This window comes from Oryx dammah, unplaced genomic scaffold, assembly GCF_014754425.2.
Source record: "Oryx dammah isolate SB20612 unplaced genomic scaffold, SCBI_Odam_1.1 HiC_scaffold_27, whole genome shotgun sequence".
NCBI lineage: Eukaryota > Metazoa > Chordata > Mammalia > Artiodactyla > Bovidae > Oryx > Oryx dammah.
The window spans coordinates 96,971,918-96,993,781 of NW_024070211.1; the positions used below are offsets into that span (position 1 = coordinate 96,971,918).

General features: G+C 36.3%; 1 protein-coding gene and 1 pseudogene across 3 annotated transcripts in view; both read right to left on the reverse strand.

The window, feature by feature from the left end:
* Positions 1-312: 312 nt before the first annotated feature.
* LOC120854148 lies at positions 313-7,071 on the reverse strand (annotated as a pseudogene).
* Positions 5,378-21,864, reverse strand: part of LOC120854818 (cytohesin 1 interacting protein) — an 85,435-nt gene continuing 68,948 nt past the window's right edge. For all 3 annotated transcript variants that reach the window (XM_040229119.1, XM_040229120.1, XM_040229118.1), the window contains 3 exons: positions 21,502-21,571; positions 12,514-12,580; positions 5,378-9,630 (listed from right to left, as the gene is read on the reverse strand). In XM_040229119.1, coding sequence (XP_040085053.1) covers positions 9,173-9,630; positions 12,514-12,580; positions 21,502-21,571 — 595 coding nt within the window. In that variant the 3' untranslated portion in view covers positions 5,378-9,172. The remainder of the gene's footprint in view (positions 9,631-12,513; positions 12,581-21,501; positions 21,572-21,864) is intronic.

A 21,864-nucleotide genomic window follows, 5' to 3' on the forward strand; every position in this document is an offset into this window, starting at 1 on the left:
GACACAGGCTTGATTCCCTGGTCAGAGAAGATTTTACATGCAGCAGAACTGAGTCCACATGCTGTAATCTCTGAAGCCCACACACTTAGAGCCCATGCTCTACAATAAGAGAAGTCACCATCAGGAGAAGCCCATGCACTGGAATGAAGGCTCGCCCCAGATCACCTCAACTAGAGAAAGCCCGCATGCAGTAGCAAAGGCCCAGTGCAACCAAAAATAAACAAATAAGCTAATTAGTGGAAAAAAAAAAGGATTAAAAATACCCACCAATGTATATACCTTAATTTAAAAATACTTTATTGCTAAAAAATGCTAACCATCATCTGTACCTTCAGTGTGTTGTAATGCTTTTGTAGGTGGAGTGTCTTGCCTTGATGTTGATGGCTGCTGACTGATCACGGTGGGGATTGTCGAAAGTTAGGATAGCTGTGGAATTTTTAAAAACAAGTCAAAAATAAAGTTTACCACATTGATTGGCTCTTCCTTTTTGGAGTGATTTCTCTATAACATGCAATGTTATCTGATAGCATTCTACCGATAGTAGAACTTCTTCCAAAATTGGAATCAGTCCTTTCAAACCCTACTGCTGCTTTATCAAATAAGTTTATGTAATATTCTAAATTCTTTGTGGTCATTTCAACAATCTTCACAGCATCATGACCAAGAGTAGATTCCACCTCAATAAATCATTTTCTTTGCTCATCTCTAAAAAGTAACTTCTCGTTAACTAAAATTTTATCATGAGATTGCAGCATTACAGACACATCTTCAGGCTCCATTTCTACTTCAGATTTTCTTGCTATTTCCACCAAATCTACAGCTATCTCCTCTACTGAAGTTTTGAACCCCTCAAAATCACCTAAAGGGGTGGAATTACCTTCTTCCAAACTCTTGCTAATGTTCATATTTTGGCCTCTTCCCATGTATCACAGTTGTTCTTAATGGCATTTAGAACGGCAAATGTTTTCCTGAAGTTTCGTTGCCCAGGTCCATTAGAAGAATCACTATCTATGGCAGCTACAACCTTACAAAATGTATTTCTTAAGTAATAAGACTTAGAATTCAAAATTATTCCTTGATCCATGAGCTGCACAATGAAGGTTGTGTTAGCAGGCATGAAAACAGCATGAAATCTCATTGGATATCTCCAACAGAGCTCTTGGGTTATCACACACATTGTCAGTGAGCAGTAATGTTCTGAAAGAAAGCTTTTTTTTTTTTTCTGAACAGTAGGTCTTAACAGTGAGTTTAAAATAGTTAGTAAACCATGTTGTAAGCAGATGTTCTGTCATGTAAGCTCTGTATTTTTCCATTGATAGAGCACAAGCAAAGTAGTTTAACATACTTCTGAAGGGCTCTAGGATTTTCAGAATGGTTTCAACTTAAAGTCAGTTGCTGCATGAGCCTCTAACAAGAGAGTCAGTCTGTCATTTGAAGCTTTGAAGCCAGGCATTGACTTCTCCTCTCTAGCTATGAAAATCCTGGATGGAATCTTCTTCCAATAAAGCTGATCATCTATATGGAATATCTATTGGTTAGTGTTATCACCTTCATTAATGATCTTAGCTAGATCTGAATAACTTGCTGCAGCTTCTGCATCAGTATTGCTTCTTCACCTTGCACTTTGATGTTACAGAGATGGCTTCTTTCCTAAAACTTCAGAAACCAACTTCTACTACCTTCAAACATTTCTTCTGCAGCTTCCTCACATCTCTTGGCCTTCATAGAATTAATGAATGCTCTGGATTAGGCTTTTGCTTAATGAAATATTGTGGCTAGTTTGAGCTTCTATCCAGACCACTCAAACTTTTCCCATATCATCAATAACACTGTCTCACTCTCTTATTCATGTGTTCATTCTAGTAGCACCTTTAATTTTCTTCAGTATTTTTTTTCCTTTGCTTTCACAACTTGAGTAACTATTCAGGAAAAGGTCCTAACTTTTGACCTATCTCAGCTTTCAGCATGGCTTCCTCACTAAGCTCTATCATTTCTAGCTTTTGATTTAAAGGAGAAGGTGTGTGACTCTTCCTTTCATTTGAACACTTAGAAGCCCATTGTGGAGTTATTCTCTGGCCTAATTTCAATATTGTGTATCTCAGAGAATAGGGAGGCCTGAGGCAATGGGGAGAGATGGGGAAACGGTTGGTGGAACAGTCAGAATACGCCTAACATTTATCAATTAAGTTTGTCATCTTATATGAACACAGTTTGTGGCAGCTCAAAACAACTACAGTAATAACAGCAAAGATCACTGATCACAGATCATCATAACAAATATAAAATATAATAGTATTGAAAAAAATTTAAATATTGCAAGAATTCACAAAATGTGACACCGAGACATGAAGTGAGCAAATGCAGTTTGCTGATAGACTTGCTTAATGTGGGGTTGCCTTCAATTTTTTTAAAGACCTTCAATTTGTAAAAAAATATATATATATATATCGGTGAAGTGTAACAAAATATAGTGCAATTAAGCAAGGTATGTCTGTACCTAAAACTGCAAATGCTAGATAATGGTAAAATTATGTTTAGCTTTGTAAAAATACCGCCAAACTGTCTTCCAAAGCACTATACTAGTTTGCATTCCCATCAGCAATGAAGAAAGATTCCTGTTAGTATGCATCCTTGCCAGCAATTTATATTGTCATTTATCTGGATTTTAGTCATCCTAACATCCGTGGAGTAGTATCTTGTTACTACTTGGGATTTAATTTGTAAATTAAATTTACTTTGTAAATCCCAAGTGACAAATGATATTGAGCTCTTTTAATGCACTTATTTGCCACCTACATACCATCTTTGGAGATGTGCTTGCTCACATCTTTTGAGCATGCTTTAATTGGGTTGTTTGCATTCTTATTTTTGAATTTTAAAAGTTCTTTTTATATTTTGGATGCAAGTTCTTTTTCAAATATGTGTTTTGCAAATATTTTCTCCCAGTGTAAGATTTTTCTTTTGATTCTTTTAACAGTATCTTTCCTAAAGTGGAAGTATTTAATTTTAATAAAATCCAATATATCTGTTTTTGCTTTTACAAATCACCTTTTTGGTGTATGTAAAAAGTTATCATCAAACCCAAGGTTACCTAGATGTTCTCCTATGTCATCATCCAGAAATGTTATACTTTTATGTTCTGCATCTAGGTCTATGATTCATTTAAGTTAATTTCATGAAATGTGTAAAGTCTTGCATATGGATGTCCAATTGTTCAAGAACCATTTTTAAAAATACTGTCCTTTCTCCATGAAACTACATTTACTTCTTTGTCAAAGATCAGTGACTATATTTGTGCAGGTCTATATCTGGGTACTTTAATCTGTTTCATTGATCTACAAGTCTATTCCTTTGCCAAAACCAGGTTGTCTCAATCATTATAGATTTATAGGGCATCTAGACATTGTGTATTGTGATTCCTCTAATTTTCATCTTCTCTTCCTCCTCCTTCTTATACTTCTTTTTGGTGTTACCTTAGCTAGTCTATCTTTTGCTTTTTCATAGAAATTTTAGAATCTGTTTCTCAATGATTAAAAATAGCTTGCAGGAATGTTGATTGGGATGTCAGTGAATCTATAGTTGAGTTAGGAAGAACTAATATCAACACTATTGAGTCTTTCAACCCACGAACACAGAATATCTATTTAGATTTTCTTGGATTTATTTCATCAGCATTGAGATATAAATAGATCTGTATAGATCTGTATATATTTTGTCAAGTTCATACCGAAGTGATTTATTTTTTGGTACTATTGTGAACAGTATTGATGGTTGAGTTTAAAATCTTAGTTGTCCATTTCTTGTATACAGGAAACCAGTTACCATATTTTTGTATAGTCATTTGTGTCCTATAATCTTGCTATACTCACTTATTAGTTTCAGAATGTTTGTTGTTGATTTGGGGGGATTTTTCACATTGACAATCATATTATCTGAAAACAAAGGAAATTTCACATCTTCTTTCCCAATTTGTATCTTTTATTTCCTTTCCTTGTCTTAGTGAACTAATTAGGATTTTCAGTATAGTGATAGATAAAAGTGGTGAGGGGATATTCTTTGTTTGTACCTCATCTTAGGGAGAAAGCATCCACTTTCTCATGTCATAATATTAGCTAGCTGTAGGGTTTTTATAGATGTTCTTTATCAAGTTGTGGGGCTTATCCTCTATTCCTAAGATATACATGCTTTCTATTCTTCAAACTGTCTTATTTTCCCAAGTTCTAATAAATGTGTTGTTTGCAAGATCACCTGACAATTTGCTCATAGTTAATCATATCATTTTGAGTTTTATAGTTTTGATTATGAAAATTTTGTTTTTCTGTGGAATTCCTTTCATCTGCTCACAAAGATGCACCCACATAGACTTGATAAAGTCCAGCATATCAATCAGTGAATTCACTTAAATACATTCAGATTCCCTGAGCAGAATTTAGAAGCAAGTAACTGGTTCACTCTTTAAGATTCTTTTAAAATCTTCTGTCATTTCATGCAGCTGGGGGACAAAGCTGGGACGTCTGTAACAGAGCTGGATATAGTTTCCTCCTCAGCTTTTTGGCTGATTATACAATCTTGGCCAATTTCTTTAATTTAAAAAATCATTAATCTTAACATTTCTCTATGTAAAAATTAAAAATGGTGATATTCACACTTTCTTTTTGCTCAGAGAAGTTTAGAGAAGACTCAGTGTCTTAAATTATCAATTTGTGAACTCCTTGAATAGTGCTGTGAATAGCTTCTAAGGTAGCTCCCAATCCCCTCCTCCTGATGTTCATGCCTTTGTGTAAGCCCAGCTTTGTGAGTGTGGGTGGGTCCTGTGACTTGTAGCTAACCAATAGATGGCACAATTGATAGGATATTGCTCTTGTGATTATGTTCTGTTCTATGGCAAAGGTACTGGGATGTCAGTCTGGTTACATTTGCATTATCTCACTTCCCTCCTGGCTCAGATGGTAAAGAATTTGCCTGCAATGTGGGAGACTCAGGTTCAATCCCTGAGTTGGGGAAAATCTTCTGGAGAAGAGAATGGCTACCCCCTCCAGTATCTTACCTGGAGAATTTGATGGACAGAAGAGCCTAGCAGGCTACAGTCCATGGGGTCACAAAGAGTTGGACATGATTGAGCAACTAATGCTTGTAGTATCTCTTTCTCTCTCTTGTTGGGTTTTGATAAGCAAGTTGCCATGAAACCTATGGCTATAAGGAATGCTTCTGACAACAACCCTGAGGAACTGTGATAGGAAATCCTTACCCAGTCAAGCCTGTAGATAAGAACTCAGTCCTGGGTGACATCATGATTGCTGCTCTGTGAAACTCTGAGGATGTTACAAAGAGTGTGGGGTCTGGATGACCACAGTTCAAAAGCCAATAAACAGGCCAGTTTGATGGAAAGGAAAGCTTGCTTTATTTCATATTTCAGCAACTAGGGGGATGGTGGGCAGACATCTGTCCAAAAGCTGTACCCCCTGACAACTGGCAGACCCCCCCACACACACACACACAACCAGAGGGGCAAGAGTTTTTAGAGACAGAAATGAGGTTACATAGAGAACAGCACAGTCATCTTTGACAGTCATCTTCAAACTGGTCATCAGTGGGCTAATCAATGTCAACTTGGTTGTTTTAGGTACAGTTAATTTTTCAGTTTCAGGGTCTGTTTCTTCCCATTTCTTTGAGGCAAATTCTTGGAATTGTGGCAGCTTATGTCATCAGTATAGTCTGGTCATCATGTAGTTAATTTTTTCACCTGGTGTTTTAGTATCTATAAGACAGCTCCTGGGATATGGTTCAGAATATTATCTATAATCCTTGAGAAGGAAATAAAGGTCCTTAACTATGTGTAATGACTACATTATTATTATTTGCTCTCCTTTGACTGTTTTCCTTTGTTTCTACATTTTCATTTCTTTGATTAAACTTATTCTTTGACTGAAGTTTTCCACAGGCAAAAGCAGGCAGAGGATGTTGCGGGGTTGGAGGTCAAGGACCACAGGGTCCTGCTTCGTTTCAAGGATACCAAGCTAAACATTGCCCATACTCTTGACCCACAAATCTTTGAGATAATAAATATGTTTTAAACCTCTATGTTTGCAGCAATTTGTCAAACAACAGAAAACTAATACAAGTGCAAAGCCTCAATTAAATAGGTAATATATTTTAAGAAGCTCAAAGAGGTAGGTGTTATTAAAGGTTTTTCAAATTCCATTTCATTTAAAGTAAGTAAAGACAGAGAGAGACAGCAGAAAGTTCTGTCATTGAAAAGTAGGATTCTTTATTTCAGAAAGGTGTCAAAATTTTATTTCATTGCTCATAGTTATGTAAGGAATTGGATATAAAGCACCAATAATTTTGTGATCCAAAGTATAATATAGTTGTTATGTGTTATTTACTATGCTTAGACTGTATACATCCACAAATATTTATACTTTATGATTAGTATACACAAGCTGTTTCCAAGTTTGATCTTCAGTTCAGACTAGGATTTTAAATATTGTTTATATCATGCATTAAGATGGAAGAGCATTAAAAAGTAGAAATGATAAATAAAAGTCATTTCAAAAAATATAGTTCCAACCTGTGTGACATGGTGGTGTTCCTATAGTCACATGACAAGAGTGATTCCTAATAGGTCTGATTCAAATTTGACTTATCAATCAAAGCCATATTAGAAAAATGCATTTTCATAACAAATTTTCAATTAACAAATTCACCAATATTACATATTTGACAACTTTAGGGTTAAGAAAAAATTCTTCACTTTTCTATTCCCAGTAAATTATATCCAAGTAAGTCACTGTGGTCATTGCGCACCAGAAAATTCGAGAAATGACATCTTCTAAAGCCTCACTGAGGTCAGATTCAGGTTGAAAAACTATGCTATGAGAAATTTACCCACATTTCCACTCAACATCAGGTTTCTTACAACTTGTGAACACACAAAATATGAGATGCCCTTCCTTCCTGTACTTTGGTTAAAAAATGCTTAACTTTTTTTTCCAGAACATATCTGACTCGACTCTCACGCTTCTTATCGCAGGCGACAGTGCAACGTGCCGGGCTTCTTCCCTCTACCATTTTGGGCTGATGCTTACTGTAAGATGGTATCATACTATATTTAATACTTAAAACCACAGAGAAGCAAATGACATGCTGTCTGCTCTTCCAGATGAACTGTGGTAGTTCTTAAAACATTGTTCACATAGAATACTTTAAAATCATCTTTCCTAAAATAAATGTAGTATTTTTGCCCCTGGACTTGGCGAAAGAGGACAAACAGAAAATACTACATTCATGTAAGCAGATCTTTAACATGACAATTCTCGTCTGTGGTGAGAAATAAGCAATATCTGTCAAATCACAATTGATTTGCAGACCCTGTTGAAAATAAATGTATTGCTAACCATGTAGTTATTATAAGTTATGTGCTTATATCTGAAAACTTGCTTGTAGACCTGAGATGAGTCACCTTATATATGTTTGCCTTCCTATTTACCAAAGAGGGTTTTTTCTCCTATTTATAATATCCTTATTCATGCAATATCTACAATTGTACATTTTAAATATTGAGGTTGGGGCAAATGGTAATCCTGTGGTGGTAACTACACAGAACCAGCAAAGAGGTGAACAACATCTGGAGAGACTAAGCAGGTAAGCTAGAGCTGGGAAAAACTGGCTTCCAAGATTAGCCCTCCCAGTGACCATGGGGGCTTCTCTGAATACCTGCTTCCTTATCTATATGCCTAATGTCTCTCTACAGGTTTATTTCTGGAATCACATGGACAACATCTTTCACCTATTATGCATTCGGTAAATGACAGACAAGATTGCCATTGTTCCTGTGAAAGCTCTACTCTTCACATGAATGATTCTTATGCAGAGCCCACTGGATACTCCTGAATTCAAAGAATTAATAGAAAGTATGTCCCATTAGAAATATTTTCCTATTTTATTTTATCATTTATGTCTTACCCTACAAGCTTCCTTGCCCTCATCTCTTTTTCTCTCAAAATGAGTCACTCTTTACTCAGTTTATTAAAGTGTATCAGTTGCACTCAAAGTCATCTATCTCTCACACATACACACACACACATGCACACACAGCAATCACAATCGGTAGGGTCTGTATATTGCATTGTCCAGAATATCTACCCTAGAATATAGGTAATGAGCAGCTGTATCACCAGAACAGAGAAACCATGAACTTTAACGGCTATTGAATAAAAATGTGATTGAAAGGTGAGGATTAAAGTGATACCAACATAACTAATAGACAAGAGAGTGCTGCGGCAAGAACTACTAAGAATATAAAGTGAGGAGCAATGTGGAAAAAAAAATTCCACAGGACGAAAATCTTTTTCCTAACTCTAACTTTTCAAATTTTAGATATTTGTTCAAAAAACATCACAGAGCTGTAGGATCTTGAGAGTTCCAGACTTGTCATCAATGTTTAGGAAGAGCAAAAGTTGAATCAGGTAAGAAAGACATCCTCATCCATTTTGTTTAGGCCACCAATATAAAAGACCTTATTATAGTCTTCTTTAGTACCCATCTTAGAAAACATCTTTCAATGGATTTTATAAACCTTAAATCCTCCTATTAAATCTACTTCCTGCTTTATTATCACTGTGGATATAGAAAAGGGCTGATGATCATCTTCGCTTCTAATCTTTCATAAATTTGAACAGAAACATTCAAAATTGCCTATTAATAAGCCTCCCCATAGTCTACTGAGCTTAAGCAAATATAAGTTTTGTAACCTACCAATTAATCTACAGAAGGTATTCCAAATAATTACATTCTGTCACATTCTTATTTACACTTGATTCTAAAAAGTTCTCAACTTTTCACATGACTAATCTAGAAAATAAATATTACCCTTGCCTTCATAGGCAGCATTAAAATGAGCAGGCACTTGAGTTAATTTGTTATATTTTTGTAATTTATTGTTATTTAATTTTCCTACTGCCTGCTTAGAACTTGAATGGTTCTTGTTAAAAAACAATTGCAGAAGCATACACAGTAGTAGGAAAGCTTAAATAAAGTCCACTACTGCCATGAAATGAGATGTCAGTTTTGCAATCCATCTGCACTTTCCCACTTAAATTGGGTGGAGTTGATCTAAAGGAATCTGAAGATATTTACAAAATAAGCTAACATGAAAGGGCAGGACAACCCACTAAAAGCGACTCTCTTCCTCTTCCACAGCGTGGTGAAGGCCTGGGATGAATTTCAACAGCTGTTTCCGGACACTTCCCCTTCTGCTTTTCCTGGGCAGGGTCCCATACATGCCTGAGAAGTTACCTTCGCACAAAGGAGACATGGACCCACTGCTGGCAGAACTAACGCTCCGATTCCTCCTCGAAGACCTCTTCAGAAAATCATCTCCTTCCCTGGGGACAAAGCACTCATCATCTGTGCTTGTCTGGCGGCTGAAGGCTTCCCGACTGGAGTCTTCAGACACACAGGTCTGGTACCCATCCTCACTGTCTATCGTCATGGAGCTCAGCCAGCTCTTACAACTGCTTGCACTGGATAATCGATTCCGGTCCGGGAGGGCGGGGCCAGGCAGGGGTCCAGGCAATGTGAATTCATCTATGTCCATATTTTCCAAACTTGGGCAGTTAGTTGCATCACCTGGAATATAGAAAAGAAAGCCTCCTGTGAAACAGATCTAAGCATCACTTCTTACAAGTAAATACATCAAAATTTCTCTTTGAAAGGCACAAGAAAGAGTACGGGTGAATAATTCTTTTCACCAAGCTTGCACAAATAAGTGACTGTCTATGAGGTCATTTGATAAGCTTAAGAGTATGATTTTTCAAGCTATTTGTCCATAGACTGTGTATGCTCAGTTACTGGGTTGTGTTTGACTCTTTGTGACCCTGTGACTGTAGGCTGCCAGGCTCTTCTGTCCATGGAGTTTTCCAGGCAAGAATACTAGACTGGGTTGCCATTTTCTACTGCAGGAATCTTCCTGGGACCAAACCTCCATCTCTTGCGTTTCCTGCCTTGGTAAGCGGATTCTTTAGCACTGTGCCATCTGGGAAACCCTTGTTCATGGATTAGTTTCATGTAAAGGATTCCATGGTCACAAAAATGGTCTAGATTAAATAAACTGAAACAAAATTCTTCACATTAGAACAGTTCAACTCCTCTAACAGTATTCCAGTGCAACTTTTGAATTTCCAAAAGAATCATTTCTTACATTGAAGTGACCCTGCCACTTTTTATTAAAATCATCATAGAAATGGGTTCCAAAGAATATACTTGGAGAAATGCCCTCTTATGGATTTTCTCTATTTTAGTTCCTCTGGTTTTAGTTACTGTATTTTTAAATAACTGTAAAATTATTATAACATCACTTGAAGTGTATGGAAAGCACAGTTATAAAACCTGCACCTTATGGACTGATTATTAGAGAATTAAAAGATGTTTAGAACAGAAAGGATATCTTAGAGCCTCGATATTCCCAGTTTATTCTTAGAATACTTTAATACTTAAATTCTTTGAAATGGTAGTGTACCAGAAAACATCCCTGTCCTAAAATAAATAATCATTTGAAAAAATTGAATGTTATCTGCTTGGCTGAATTTCTTCATCAACCTTTAATAACCTACATCTGGGCTCTCCAAAGTCAAATTTTAATCTCACACCAACAGCCTGTTCATATCCCACTTGCTTCTGTACCATCTGAGTTGTTTGGTATGCTGCTAAAAGAAAGGAGATTATTTGTAATACTAGCCAAAAAAAAAAATCATTTGAAGGTGACTTTGCTTCAGGAAAAGTAATAGGACATTACACACTCAGAAATGTGTTTTTTAAACCTCATGCTGATTGTCTCTACTGCTGCTCTCCTTTGCCCTTGGTTGACAATATTAAAAGAGACTGTTTGTTTATTTTTCCATTTGATCTGCAAAGTTGAGTAGGGCCAGCCCTGTAGTGACCGGTTATAATGTGTTCTTTTTTGTTAACAAAACCTATTTTATTTCATCTGGCAACAAGTTGATGAATGTCTTCTGATTGGAGAGCATTTGGCTTGTAGAATCTCATGCCTTCTAGGTCTATAAAAAGTAAACTAAAGAACTCTTTTCTCTCTCAAAAAATATAGACAATGAGGAGCCAATCTCCTTGAACCTGAACAAAGGACCTTGTCTATACAAGGCCATGCCCACAGAACCACAGAACTGCCTACACTTATCAGATCAAACCCCATCTCCCCTTTAGGATGCTCCCCTGCAAGTCTGCAGACCCTGAAGTTTACAGAAATCCAGGAAGTAGCCATATATTTGTGCCTCTGCTGCTGCTGCTGCTGCTAAGTCACTTCAGTCATGTCCAATTCTGTGCGACCCCATAGACAGCAGCCCACCAGGCTCCCCCGTCCCTGGGATTCTCCAGGCAAGAACACTGGAGTGGGTTGCCATTTCCTTCTCCAATACATGAAAGTGAAAAGTGAAAGTAGGTCACTCAGTCGTGTCCGACTCTTTTCGACCCCATGGACTGCAGCCTGCCAGGCTCCTCTGTCGATGGGATTTTCCAGGCAAGAGTACTGGAGTGGGGTGACACTGCCTTCTCTGAGTTGTTAGCAAATTTTAGATCCCTCAGAAACACACTGTTATACATTTTTAGGAAAATTACTTTGTAAACACAAATAGAGAAGTAACATATATGTTTCATTTTCTGAAAAGAAAGAACTTGAACACAAACTTCTGTCATAAATTAGTGCCAAATTAAGAATTAAATGTATATTTTTTCTATAAACAGATGATCACTTAACAAACAGATAGTGTACGGTTATAAACAGGGACTTTAGGTCAGTCTTATCTAACAAGTATATAAGCTATATTTCACACCCACATAGCTAGTGGTTTCAGTGCGTTATTTGTACACATAAGTTCATTCTTCAGGTTATACCAGTCACACAGCAAGTGCCAAGTCAACAAATGTTAAATTCAACCCTTCTTCTCAGAATGCATACAATGGCAAGAAGCATGTATTTACTGTTTTAAAGATCCTTCACATTTCCTGGGTTTGAGAGCCATGAAGGAGAATACCTCTGCATTATTGTAACTTACACAATTTGAACAAATAATACAAGCTCCACCCAAGAAGCATACTACCATTCCAGTTTCAAGAGTTTCTCAGAACTACGCAGCCCCTGAGCCATAGGCATTCTCAGGAATTTAAGTCATCTGCCAAAGTAATAAGGAAATGAGGCAGTCATTCATATTGCTCTTCTGAAATCCCCAGGTGCTTCTTGTGAGCGTGTGCATGCAGGCATGTGTGTCCATGTTTCCATGTGTGTGTGTTATGTGTATGGAAGAGGGGACGTCATGTGACTTACCCCTCCTCCAAATACACTGGTCACTCCAAAAGCCAAGCCAAAAGAATACAGACTATTTTTGACCCATGCTAGACAATTTTTTCCTTGTAATGATGACAATCTTAAAACAATTTAGGTACAGAAGTACTGAGAGAATGAAATATAAGTGTGGTTTCTGAACCGGAAATCACATTTACCATGAAGCAGGCGCTGTTCCTGTAACTGCAGAGATCTGAACTCCACCCATTTCTTCTTCAAGGTTTGCTGAGAAAGAAGAAAAGAAGTGCTAATTATTAGGAAACCCCAGAGAAGACAGCAATGTACTTTCAGCTGTTCAGATTTGTCAATTCATTTTTTTTTTCATTTCTTTCTAGTGCTAACAATCCCTCTCATTCATTTGAAAGATTTTTGTGTGTGTGTGTAATAGGGGAATATTGGGAACACCCATTTCTCAAGAAATAGTCTAGTAGCATCAACAAACTGAAACAATGACATTGTTTCAATAGAGACGACAGATAATAGAAACAATGACATTTATGTTTTTTTTTATTTTAAATTTTTGGAAAAGCAGATTGCTTGGGTTTGTGTCCATTTACCAGCTGATTCAGCAAGACTTTAAACTCTAGGCTTCTCTCATCTATAACATGAGGACAACAGAACCTAAACCCTTGGATTTTCACGAGGATTATAAGCATTAATAGATGAAAATGGGTGGAACAGTGGATACAGCTTAGTAAATGTTCCAAAAATGCCATGATCATTTTGAATGGACACAGAAGATGTGGTACATATATACAATGAAATGTTACTCAGCTATGAAAAAGAATGAAATAATGCCATTTGCAGCAACATGGATGGGCCTAGAGATTTTCACACTAAGCAAAAAGCAAGTCAGAAAGAGAAAGACAAATACTATATGATATCACTTATATGTGGAACCTAAAAAAAAAATGATAGCAATAAGCTTATTTGAACAGCCTTATGACCCAGAAATCCCACTGCTGGGCATACACACCGAGGAAACCAGAATAGAAAGAGACACATGTACCCCAATATTCATCACAGCACTGTTTATAATAGCCAGGACATGGAAACAACCTAGATGTCCATCAGCAGATGAATGGATAAGAAAGCTGTGGTACATATACACAATGGAGTATTACTCAGCCATTAAAAAGAATACATTTGAATCAGTTCTGATGAGATGGATGAAACTCGAGCCGATTATACAGAGTGAAGTAAGCCAGAAAGAAAAACACCAATACAGTATACTAACACATATATATGAAATTTAGAAAGATGGTAATGATGACCCTGTATGCGAGAAAGCAAAAGAGACACAGATGTGTAGAGTGGACTTTTGGACTCTGTGGAAGAGGGAGAGGGTGGGATGATTTGGGAGAATGGCATTGAAACATGTATACTATCATGTAAGAAACGAATCGCCAGTCTATGTTCAATGCAGGATACAGGATGCTTGGGGCTGGTGCACAGGGATGATCCATAGAGATTACATGGGGTGGGAGGTGGGAGGGGGGTTCATGTACATGAGTTTGGGAACTCATGTACACCCGTGGCGGATTCATGTCAATGTATGGCAACACCAATACAGTATTGTAAAGTAAAATAAAGTAAAAATTAAAATTAAAAAGAAAAACAGAAACAGATTCACAGACATAGAAAACAAACATGCTTATTAAAGGGGAAATGGGTCAGGAGAGGGATAAATTAGGAGTATAGGATTAAGACATACACACCATTATACATAAACTAGATGAACAACAAGAATTTATCATACACCACAGAGAACTACATTCAGTATCTTATAGTAACATGTAATAGAAATCTGAAAAAAACATATATGTATAACTGGATCACTTTGCTGTACATCCGAAACTAACACAATATTGTAAATCAACTGTATTTCGATTAAAAAAAAATACCACCATCATTCTATAAGCCTGGGTGACTAACACTATATTTTCTGCTGGATATCTATTTATTTTCTATACACAAAAAGGGAAGCTGACCAGCTCTAAAAGATATCCTTGGAGGGCTAAACTTAGAACATTTCTTAACAGTTCTTGACCTCTTAACTGCTTCCTTCCTTGGCTGCCCCGTGCATGAGAACAGTGGCCCAGGGAGGGATGAAGTGGCTGTTGTAATGGTCCCGACTGCACGAGGCCTGGCCTAGCCCACAGCCAGGCTGTGGATGGAATCGAAAGTCAACAAAGCAGAAGGCATCTGACAAGGCAAAAAGGCTCCTTCTCTCCTCTCTCTGCATTTTACTCCACCCCTTCCTGTGCCACTTCAGGTCCCCACAGCAAGCCCCCAGATTTAGGTCCCCCACCACTCAGATTTGCCTGTGGACATTTATCAGGAAGGAAAGGCAGCCTAGTCAGAAACAAGTGGTCCTTTGTACAAATCAGTCTGGAAGGGGTAGACGAAGGCTAAAATGGGAGAGGGGGTAAAGTACATCTGGAAGAGGAAAACTAAAGGAAAATAAAATATTACAAGGATGTCATTAAATGTTTAAGGGGGACTCTGGCTGTTCAGGGAATGAACAATCCCTGGGCAGGACTTTCTCAGCCTTGATAACAGTAACATATAATGGCACTCCTTATGCCTGTCAATAAAATATGTAATCAATAAGTCAAAGACATAAAATACCTCGCTCAGTTAATTCCTTGTTCTTTCTATGCTATAATATAGTCTACCTGGCTCTAAGACTGCTGGGCTACCTGAATAACAGCTCTTATAAACCTGAGGTCACGTGAAGATCAGAGTCAGGAAACCAGGAAGTACAGAACCAGCAGGGATCTGGCATATACACAGCCTTTTTTTCTTTCTTAAAGAGGTTTATCTCTTACAAGAGAATAGAGTCCAACTGGGGAGCATAAGGATAGACCAATACTCAAAACTAATTATAAGTAGAAGAGGAAGTTGTATTTCTGTACTTACTACCTATAAATACAAAGTCAGGGCTTGCCAAATAGTTTCTGTGAAAATAAAGGTTTTTAAGTATCAAATCTGTTGATTTGTCCCAGTCATCTCAGTATGTCGTCACTTAAACCAAGAAAATACCAGTGTAAAGAGCAACTGTGTCAAAGTGACTAAGAGCTTTTAGTCTGAAATGAAGCTTCCCTATTTTCCTCAAAGTCTGTTTCGGTCTATTATTAACATCACAGTGGTGTATTTGGACATATCGAACCTCTCATTATTAGAAGAAAATTGAAGCATGGGTGAGATCTAACCTTACTAGGCCACATCAGCTCAGCTCACTGTGCCTAGGTCAGTGCCTATCATACTGAAGCTGCTCCTTAAATGTTGGCTAAATGAGTAAAATGAAAGCGTGGCTTGCTGAAACAACACTCAGCTGTCACAGGCTGGATATTTTGTTGAATATGTCCCCAATGATTTCATTCTCCATGAGACTTTAGATAAATCTTTCCATGGCACTTTACTACTTATATGCCACCTGGGCGTCCCTGGTGGCTCAGACAGAAAACAATCTGCCTGCAATGCAATGTAGGAGACCCTGGGTCTGAACCCTGGGTTGGGAAGATCCCCTGGAGAATGGAATGGCTACCCACTCCAGTATTCTTGCCTGGAGAATTCCATGGCCAGAGGAGCCTGATGGGCTACGGTCTGTGGGGTCACAAAGGGTAAGACATGACTGAGCAACTAACACTTACTACTTTTATCGTGCTTTCATAGATAACTGTCCTAAAAGTTCCAAATTAAAAAATAAAGGTTCAGTGCAGCAAAATGTTTCCCAAGGGCTACAAACTCAGTAAATATCAGAGAATAGCTCCCTCAGTTAGCCCACTAGATGTGCTGCTTTCATGTCAAACATTTGAATCATAGGTCCCAAGAAAGGGAATCCCTGAAAATTTAGCTCAAAAGGGACCATTGTTTCTGAAGAAGAGGTCGTGGCCACACAAGGAAACTTCGTGAGACACGATGCCACTAACGTAGCAGGGTGCACAAACTAAATGTCACTGTGTGAAGGGGAAGCCATCCTGACTGGTTAATAGGTCAGACCCAGACATTTCTAGGCCAGTGATGAGCTGGAAATCTCACAATTACAAGATTAGAAAGGCAATAGAAATGAAAGATGATGAACAGAAATGAACCCAAAGTTCTACTAGACCTGGAGAAAAAGAAAGAAGTCAGGAGAAAATTAGACCCTATGTGAGGCAGAGACAAAGACAGGTTTCCTGCTTGAGAGAAGAACCTTGGTAAAGCTCTACCACCATGAAAAGGAGGCTGAACAAAGCTGCTAAGGGTGACTATAGCTAATGGAAAACATGTACTCACAGGGGCAGGAGCACATGAGCGCAGCCTCACGACCCAAGCTCCATACTGGACCCCAGGGAAGGCATCCAAGCTGCCAGACCTGGCTCTGTACTGGAAGTCTTGAGTTGCAGAGCAGAGGCCACTGCCCAACTCATACTGAGTGGCACAGAGAGACCAAGGGAAGCAGGCAATCCACACTCCAGAACTCCACAGAAGTTTAATGATAAGAAAGACAACAAAACTGATAATCAGTCCATGACTTCTCTCCAAACAAAAAATAGAAAAGTGTTCAAAAACTTTAAAATAAAGAGTATTTGTAATCCTCTGAGAGAGAAATGTGATGTTTCTAGGAAAAAGAAATTTGAAACAAAGGAAGGAAAGAAAAGATAGGCATGAAAAGGAATTATTTGAAAATAAAAAATTAATTTTTAAAACTCAATAGAAAGAACACATTCTATACAGAACACAGACAACATTACTGAAGATATTATGCAGTTATTAAAAAATAATGTAACAATGAAAAGAACTGAAAAAAGAATGCAGATGTGGTAGATACATACACATATATATGTATAAGTGAATCACTTTGCTGTACACCTGAAACTAACATAACTGCAAATCAATTATACTTCAATTAAAAAATTAAACAAAAACATAATGTGATACAAAATCTGAAAGAGTGGTTAAGAAGCATGGAAGGTAAATCAAAAGATTCTGAAATGTGCCTAGCAGGAGTTTCAGAAGATTAACCAGGGAATGATGAGGAAGGTATATTCACAGAGGTCAAGCTGATAATTACCCCAAATCGAAGAGTCACAAAAACTGAGGACACTGCAAGTTCCCAGCAAGAAAAATTTAGAAATGAATCCAAGCCTAATGAGACTGTGGTGAAACTGTAGATCAGGAAAGACAAAAGAACTCCTTAAAAGCAACCAGGAAAAAGATGAATAATTGACCAAAATTGAAATACTGGGTTTTGAAAAGATCCCCAAATAGGAAATCCTCTAGAGAGAATTACAAAGGGAAAAAAAGACATAAAAAGTAGTACAAATGAAAATGGGGACATAAGCACAGCTTGTTATAAAAGAAAAAGATGAAAATAGAATGTTTATTATCAACTTCATGCAATAAATTTGAAAACTTCAAAACTTTACTAGCAAAAACATCATTCAATAAAGCTGGCTCAAGCAAACAAACAAAAGCAGAAAACGAGCAGTCTTATAAAGGAACCAAAACCGAGTTTAGAAGTATTCACATCAAAAAGAACCCCAAGGCCAGGGGATTCAGATAGTGTTACAAGAATTCTACCAGAGGACAAAAAGGGGAAGAGATTCCTCAGCTCGTGCTAAGAGCCTAGTAAATTCGATACCGAAACTAAAAAAGAAGATAAAAAAAAGATAGTCTGAGAGAAGAAAATTACAGACCATTCTACCTGTAAAATGAAGTTATGCTCAACAATTCTAAAGAAAATGTCAGCAGGCCAAATCTACAAGTATATAAAAAATATAATTTATGACCACAATTTACATAATTATGTTATACTTATTATAATTATGTAAATTATGGATATATTATAGAAATGCAAGGGTGTTTTTACATTAGAAAATCTTTAAATGTTATTCACCAAACTGATAGATTTTTAAAAATAAATAAGAAGACCATCTCAACACTTACAGAAAAAAAATATATATCTGATACAAGATAATACACAAGCACTGTAAAAAAGACTAGCAAACTTGGTATAGAAGGGAGCCTTCTTAACATGAAAAGTATATCCCTAGAGATAAGAAAGAGTCAAAAGAACTCCCTTTATGGTCAAGAGCAAAGCAAGGATGCTTACTAGTTTAGTTTCTATTCATCATTGTATTACAGACCTTACCCAATATAGCAAAATAAGAGCTGAATATCATTCCTAATAGTTAGTATCTTCATGAGAAACTCAAAATAATCTATAGATAATTAGAAATTATATAGTCTGGCAAAGTGTTTGAGTATAATAACAGCGTAGAAAAATTTATTTCACACATCTATGCATAAACCTCAAAACAATATTTTTAATAAAGTAATTATATAAGAAGAAAAATCATTTTACAAAAGAACAAATCTAATAAAAATGCATAAGATCTATCTGCATAAAAATATAGGACCTTATTGAAATACAAAAAAAATAATTAAAAATTATCTAGTGAGATAGTCTGTCAGTAAGAAAGCTCAATAGCATACGGATATCAGGTTTCCTCAAATTGATCTATATAAAACCATGATACCTATCAAAACTCCAAAATTAGTTATAGAATTTGACAATCTGATTCTAAAATGTGCAAAGACAATTAAAGAGCCAAGAATAACCTAAAAATCTTGCCCAATCAGACATCAATATTTATGACAAAGGTAGAATAGCTGAGTCTGAGAGAAATAAATTAATCAATGAATCAGAATTAGAAGCCTATAAAATCCATTCATATATGGAACTAGTGTAAAAACAGAAGTTTCATTTCAGGTCCACTGGGGAAAATGAAAGACTATATAAAGTAAATGGTACTGGGAGAACTGAGTTTCCAAAGAGAAAAAATAAAATAAAATTGGAATCTTATCTTATACTACATAAAAAATTAATTCTAAGTGAATTAAAGACTTCAATATTAAAAAAAAACACTTTAAATTTTTAGAAGAAAATATGGAAAATGCAAATTACCTACAAAAGATAAACAATTAGGAGATCCCTCACAAACAAAATATCAAAGAACAATACAATCAAAGTACTAAGGAGACAAAACATCAGCTTAGAATAATCCAGTTACCTATAAAACTCTTTCAATAGCAGCAGTGAAATAAATATTTTTCAATAAAGACCCACCCACCCTCACTGAAAGAAACACTATGGCAAGAAGGAAAGTGAACCCAAAAGTAAAGAACAGAATATAAGAAATGGGCAAGCCCATCAGTTCACAGGTTGGTATACTCGCTCATTACCAGCAGTTAGGAATAAAAACCTGTCTTTTTTATTTTGAAAATTGATAGAATTTTCTAAAGTAAGCAATAATAAGGAAGATGGAGTCTTAAATGGACGTTTAAAGATGTTAAGATTCCTGATGTTCTGGGAGAGGATGGAGGTGTTGAAAATTTTCTAGGTTAGAAAAACAATCAAGTATGTATATTAAAACTTTAAGAGAAAATGTTCAAAGCACAGAAAATGCTTATAAACATACAAATATGTGTCGTGCAGAGAGTTCTTTATTCCATGAAACATAAACCTACTTTTCACTAATGTTTTAAATAACATTACTAGCTTATACTCCACATTTCTTTCCCTTTTTTCTTACAAAAGGCTGAAACAGCCAGTTTCATTTTTTCAAACAAGATTTTCACTAAGACTTTCTACTGCAGAAACAAATTAGCTTTTGACAGTTTTAAAAAACCTAAAGATAATATGATGAGCTATTTACTCCTTACAAAACTTCAATGATAAAATGTTAGAGACTCTTCTTTTAATTTGAAAACTAACACTCACTATTTGCAATATCCTGAAGGTCCTAACCAATATTATAAGAGAAGAAAAAAATAAACTAGTTGACTAGTTGGGAGTAAAGGGGCGAACTTTTATTATGTGCAGATACTATGTTTATATAAAAATATCCAAGGGAATCTGCAAACATACAGCCAGAATAAAGGGAGTTCAGCAAGACTCTTGGATTTAAAACTTTATATAAATATCAATAGCAATAAGCAGTTAAAAAATTAAAAGACCACATTAATTACAGCAAGGAAAATTTAGAAATAATTATATTTATTAATTAAAACCACAATTTAAATTGATTTATTATATGGGAATAAATCTATCAGTGCATATGTAATAAACATATAATATGTGATATATAATCAGTGTAAATATAAAATGGATGAAGAAAATACAGAATGTTTTTGAAGTACATAAAAGACTTGAATGGAAAGACACAGACCCTGTGTTTGATGTAAGGAAAGCAAAAATCATAAAAATGTTCATTGATCTCATTTATTCTATAAAGACAATTCAATTCTTATCATAATCTAACAGAGGATATTTTTTTTCAAAGAATTTTATAGATTGATTCAACAGATCAGAGGGATAAGCAAAATGATAAGAATATAAAACTAATGTTAACAAAGAAGAAAACAGGGCTTGTTGATAAATTAGATGTGGGAGAAGGGAGGAATACAAGATAATACAGAAATATGGTAACTCTACCCTCTTGGACTCAATAATTAAGATGCATATGAGTGAGGTCCTAGATTTCATGGCCTGCCAGAATTTCCTCACGCTAGGAAACTGAGATTTTTAAGACCCTCAAAGGGCCCAGAGAATATTCACTGAACATCCTGCATTGTGCAGTATCTCCTGAAAACTTCAATTTCTTCTCCAGAGTTGACAGTGTATTTGCCAACAAAAGTAGATTCAAGGATATCCACAGGAGTAGAGGAACTTGATCTTTGTAGAAAGAAAGAGGCAAAATAGAAGGAAACAGAAAACGAAAATCCCAGGCCTTCCTACACATACATACAGCACTCGGGAAAACGACAGCTCCTCCATCTTTGTTTTTTCCCAAACAGAATGTAAATCAAGAGATCACAGGTGCATTAATGAAAACTTCTTCAGGCGATGTGCTTTCCTGTTGCCTTTCTGAGCCCCATAGACACACAGGAGGAGGAAGGAAGGAAGTGATTTGCCCTGGTTTGTAGAATTTAATATTCCTGCAAAGGTAATTGTATAGCTCTTGATAATTCAGCAGCTTAGACTCATCACGACATTTCATCTTCAAGGGCTATCTCAATTCTTCAAATAGGTGTTTATTCTTCCACTCACACATTCAAGGATGAAAAATTTGCCCCACTGTGTTAAATTAAATTACCTTTAAAACTTGCAGCTTTGCCTCAAGCTCTGTTCTTTTGAGAATCATTGTTCCATTAAGAGTCTCTATCCTGTTTTAAGAAAAAATGGAGGGGGGTGGGAAATAACATGAGTGATTCTCTCAAACAAGCACCATCCCTTACAGAGTACTACACTTTGAGCACAGACTATCCTCAAAAAGCAACATAAATGTCACCATTCTCATGGCACTTCAAGTATCTGGACCTAAGCCGAACCTTCTGACAACATTCAAAGAAAGAATATGGAAAACACACACACACACACACCTTTTGAGAGGGTGACTAGAAGAAAAGGCTCTGTTTTATTTGTAAACTGTAGCTCATTTTATAAAAGCCACTCTAGG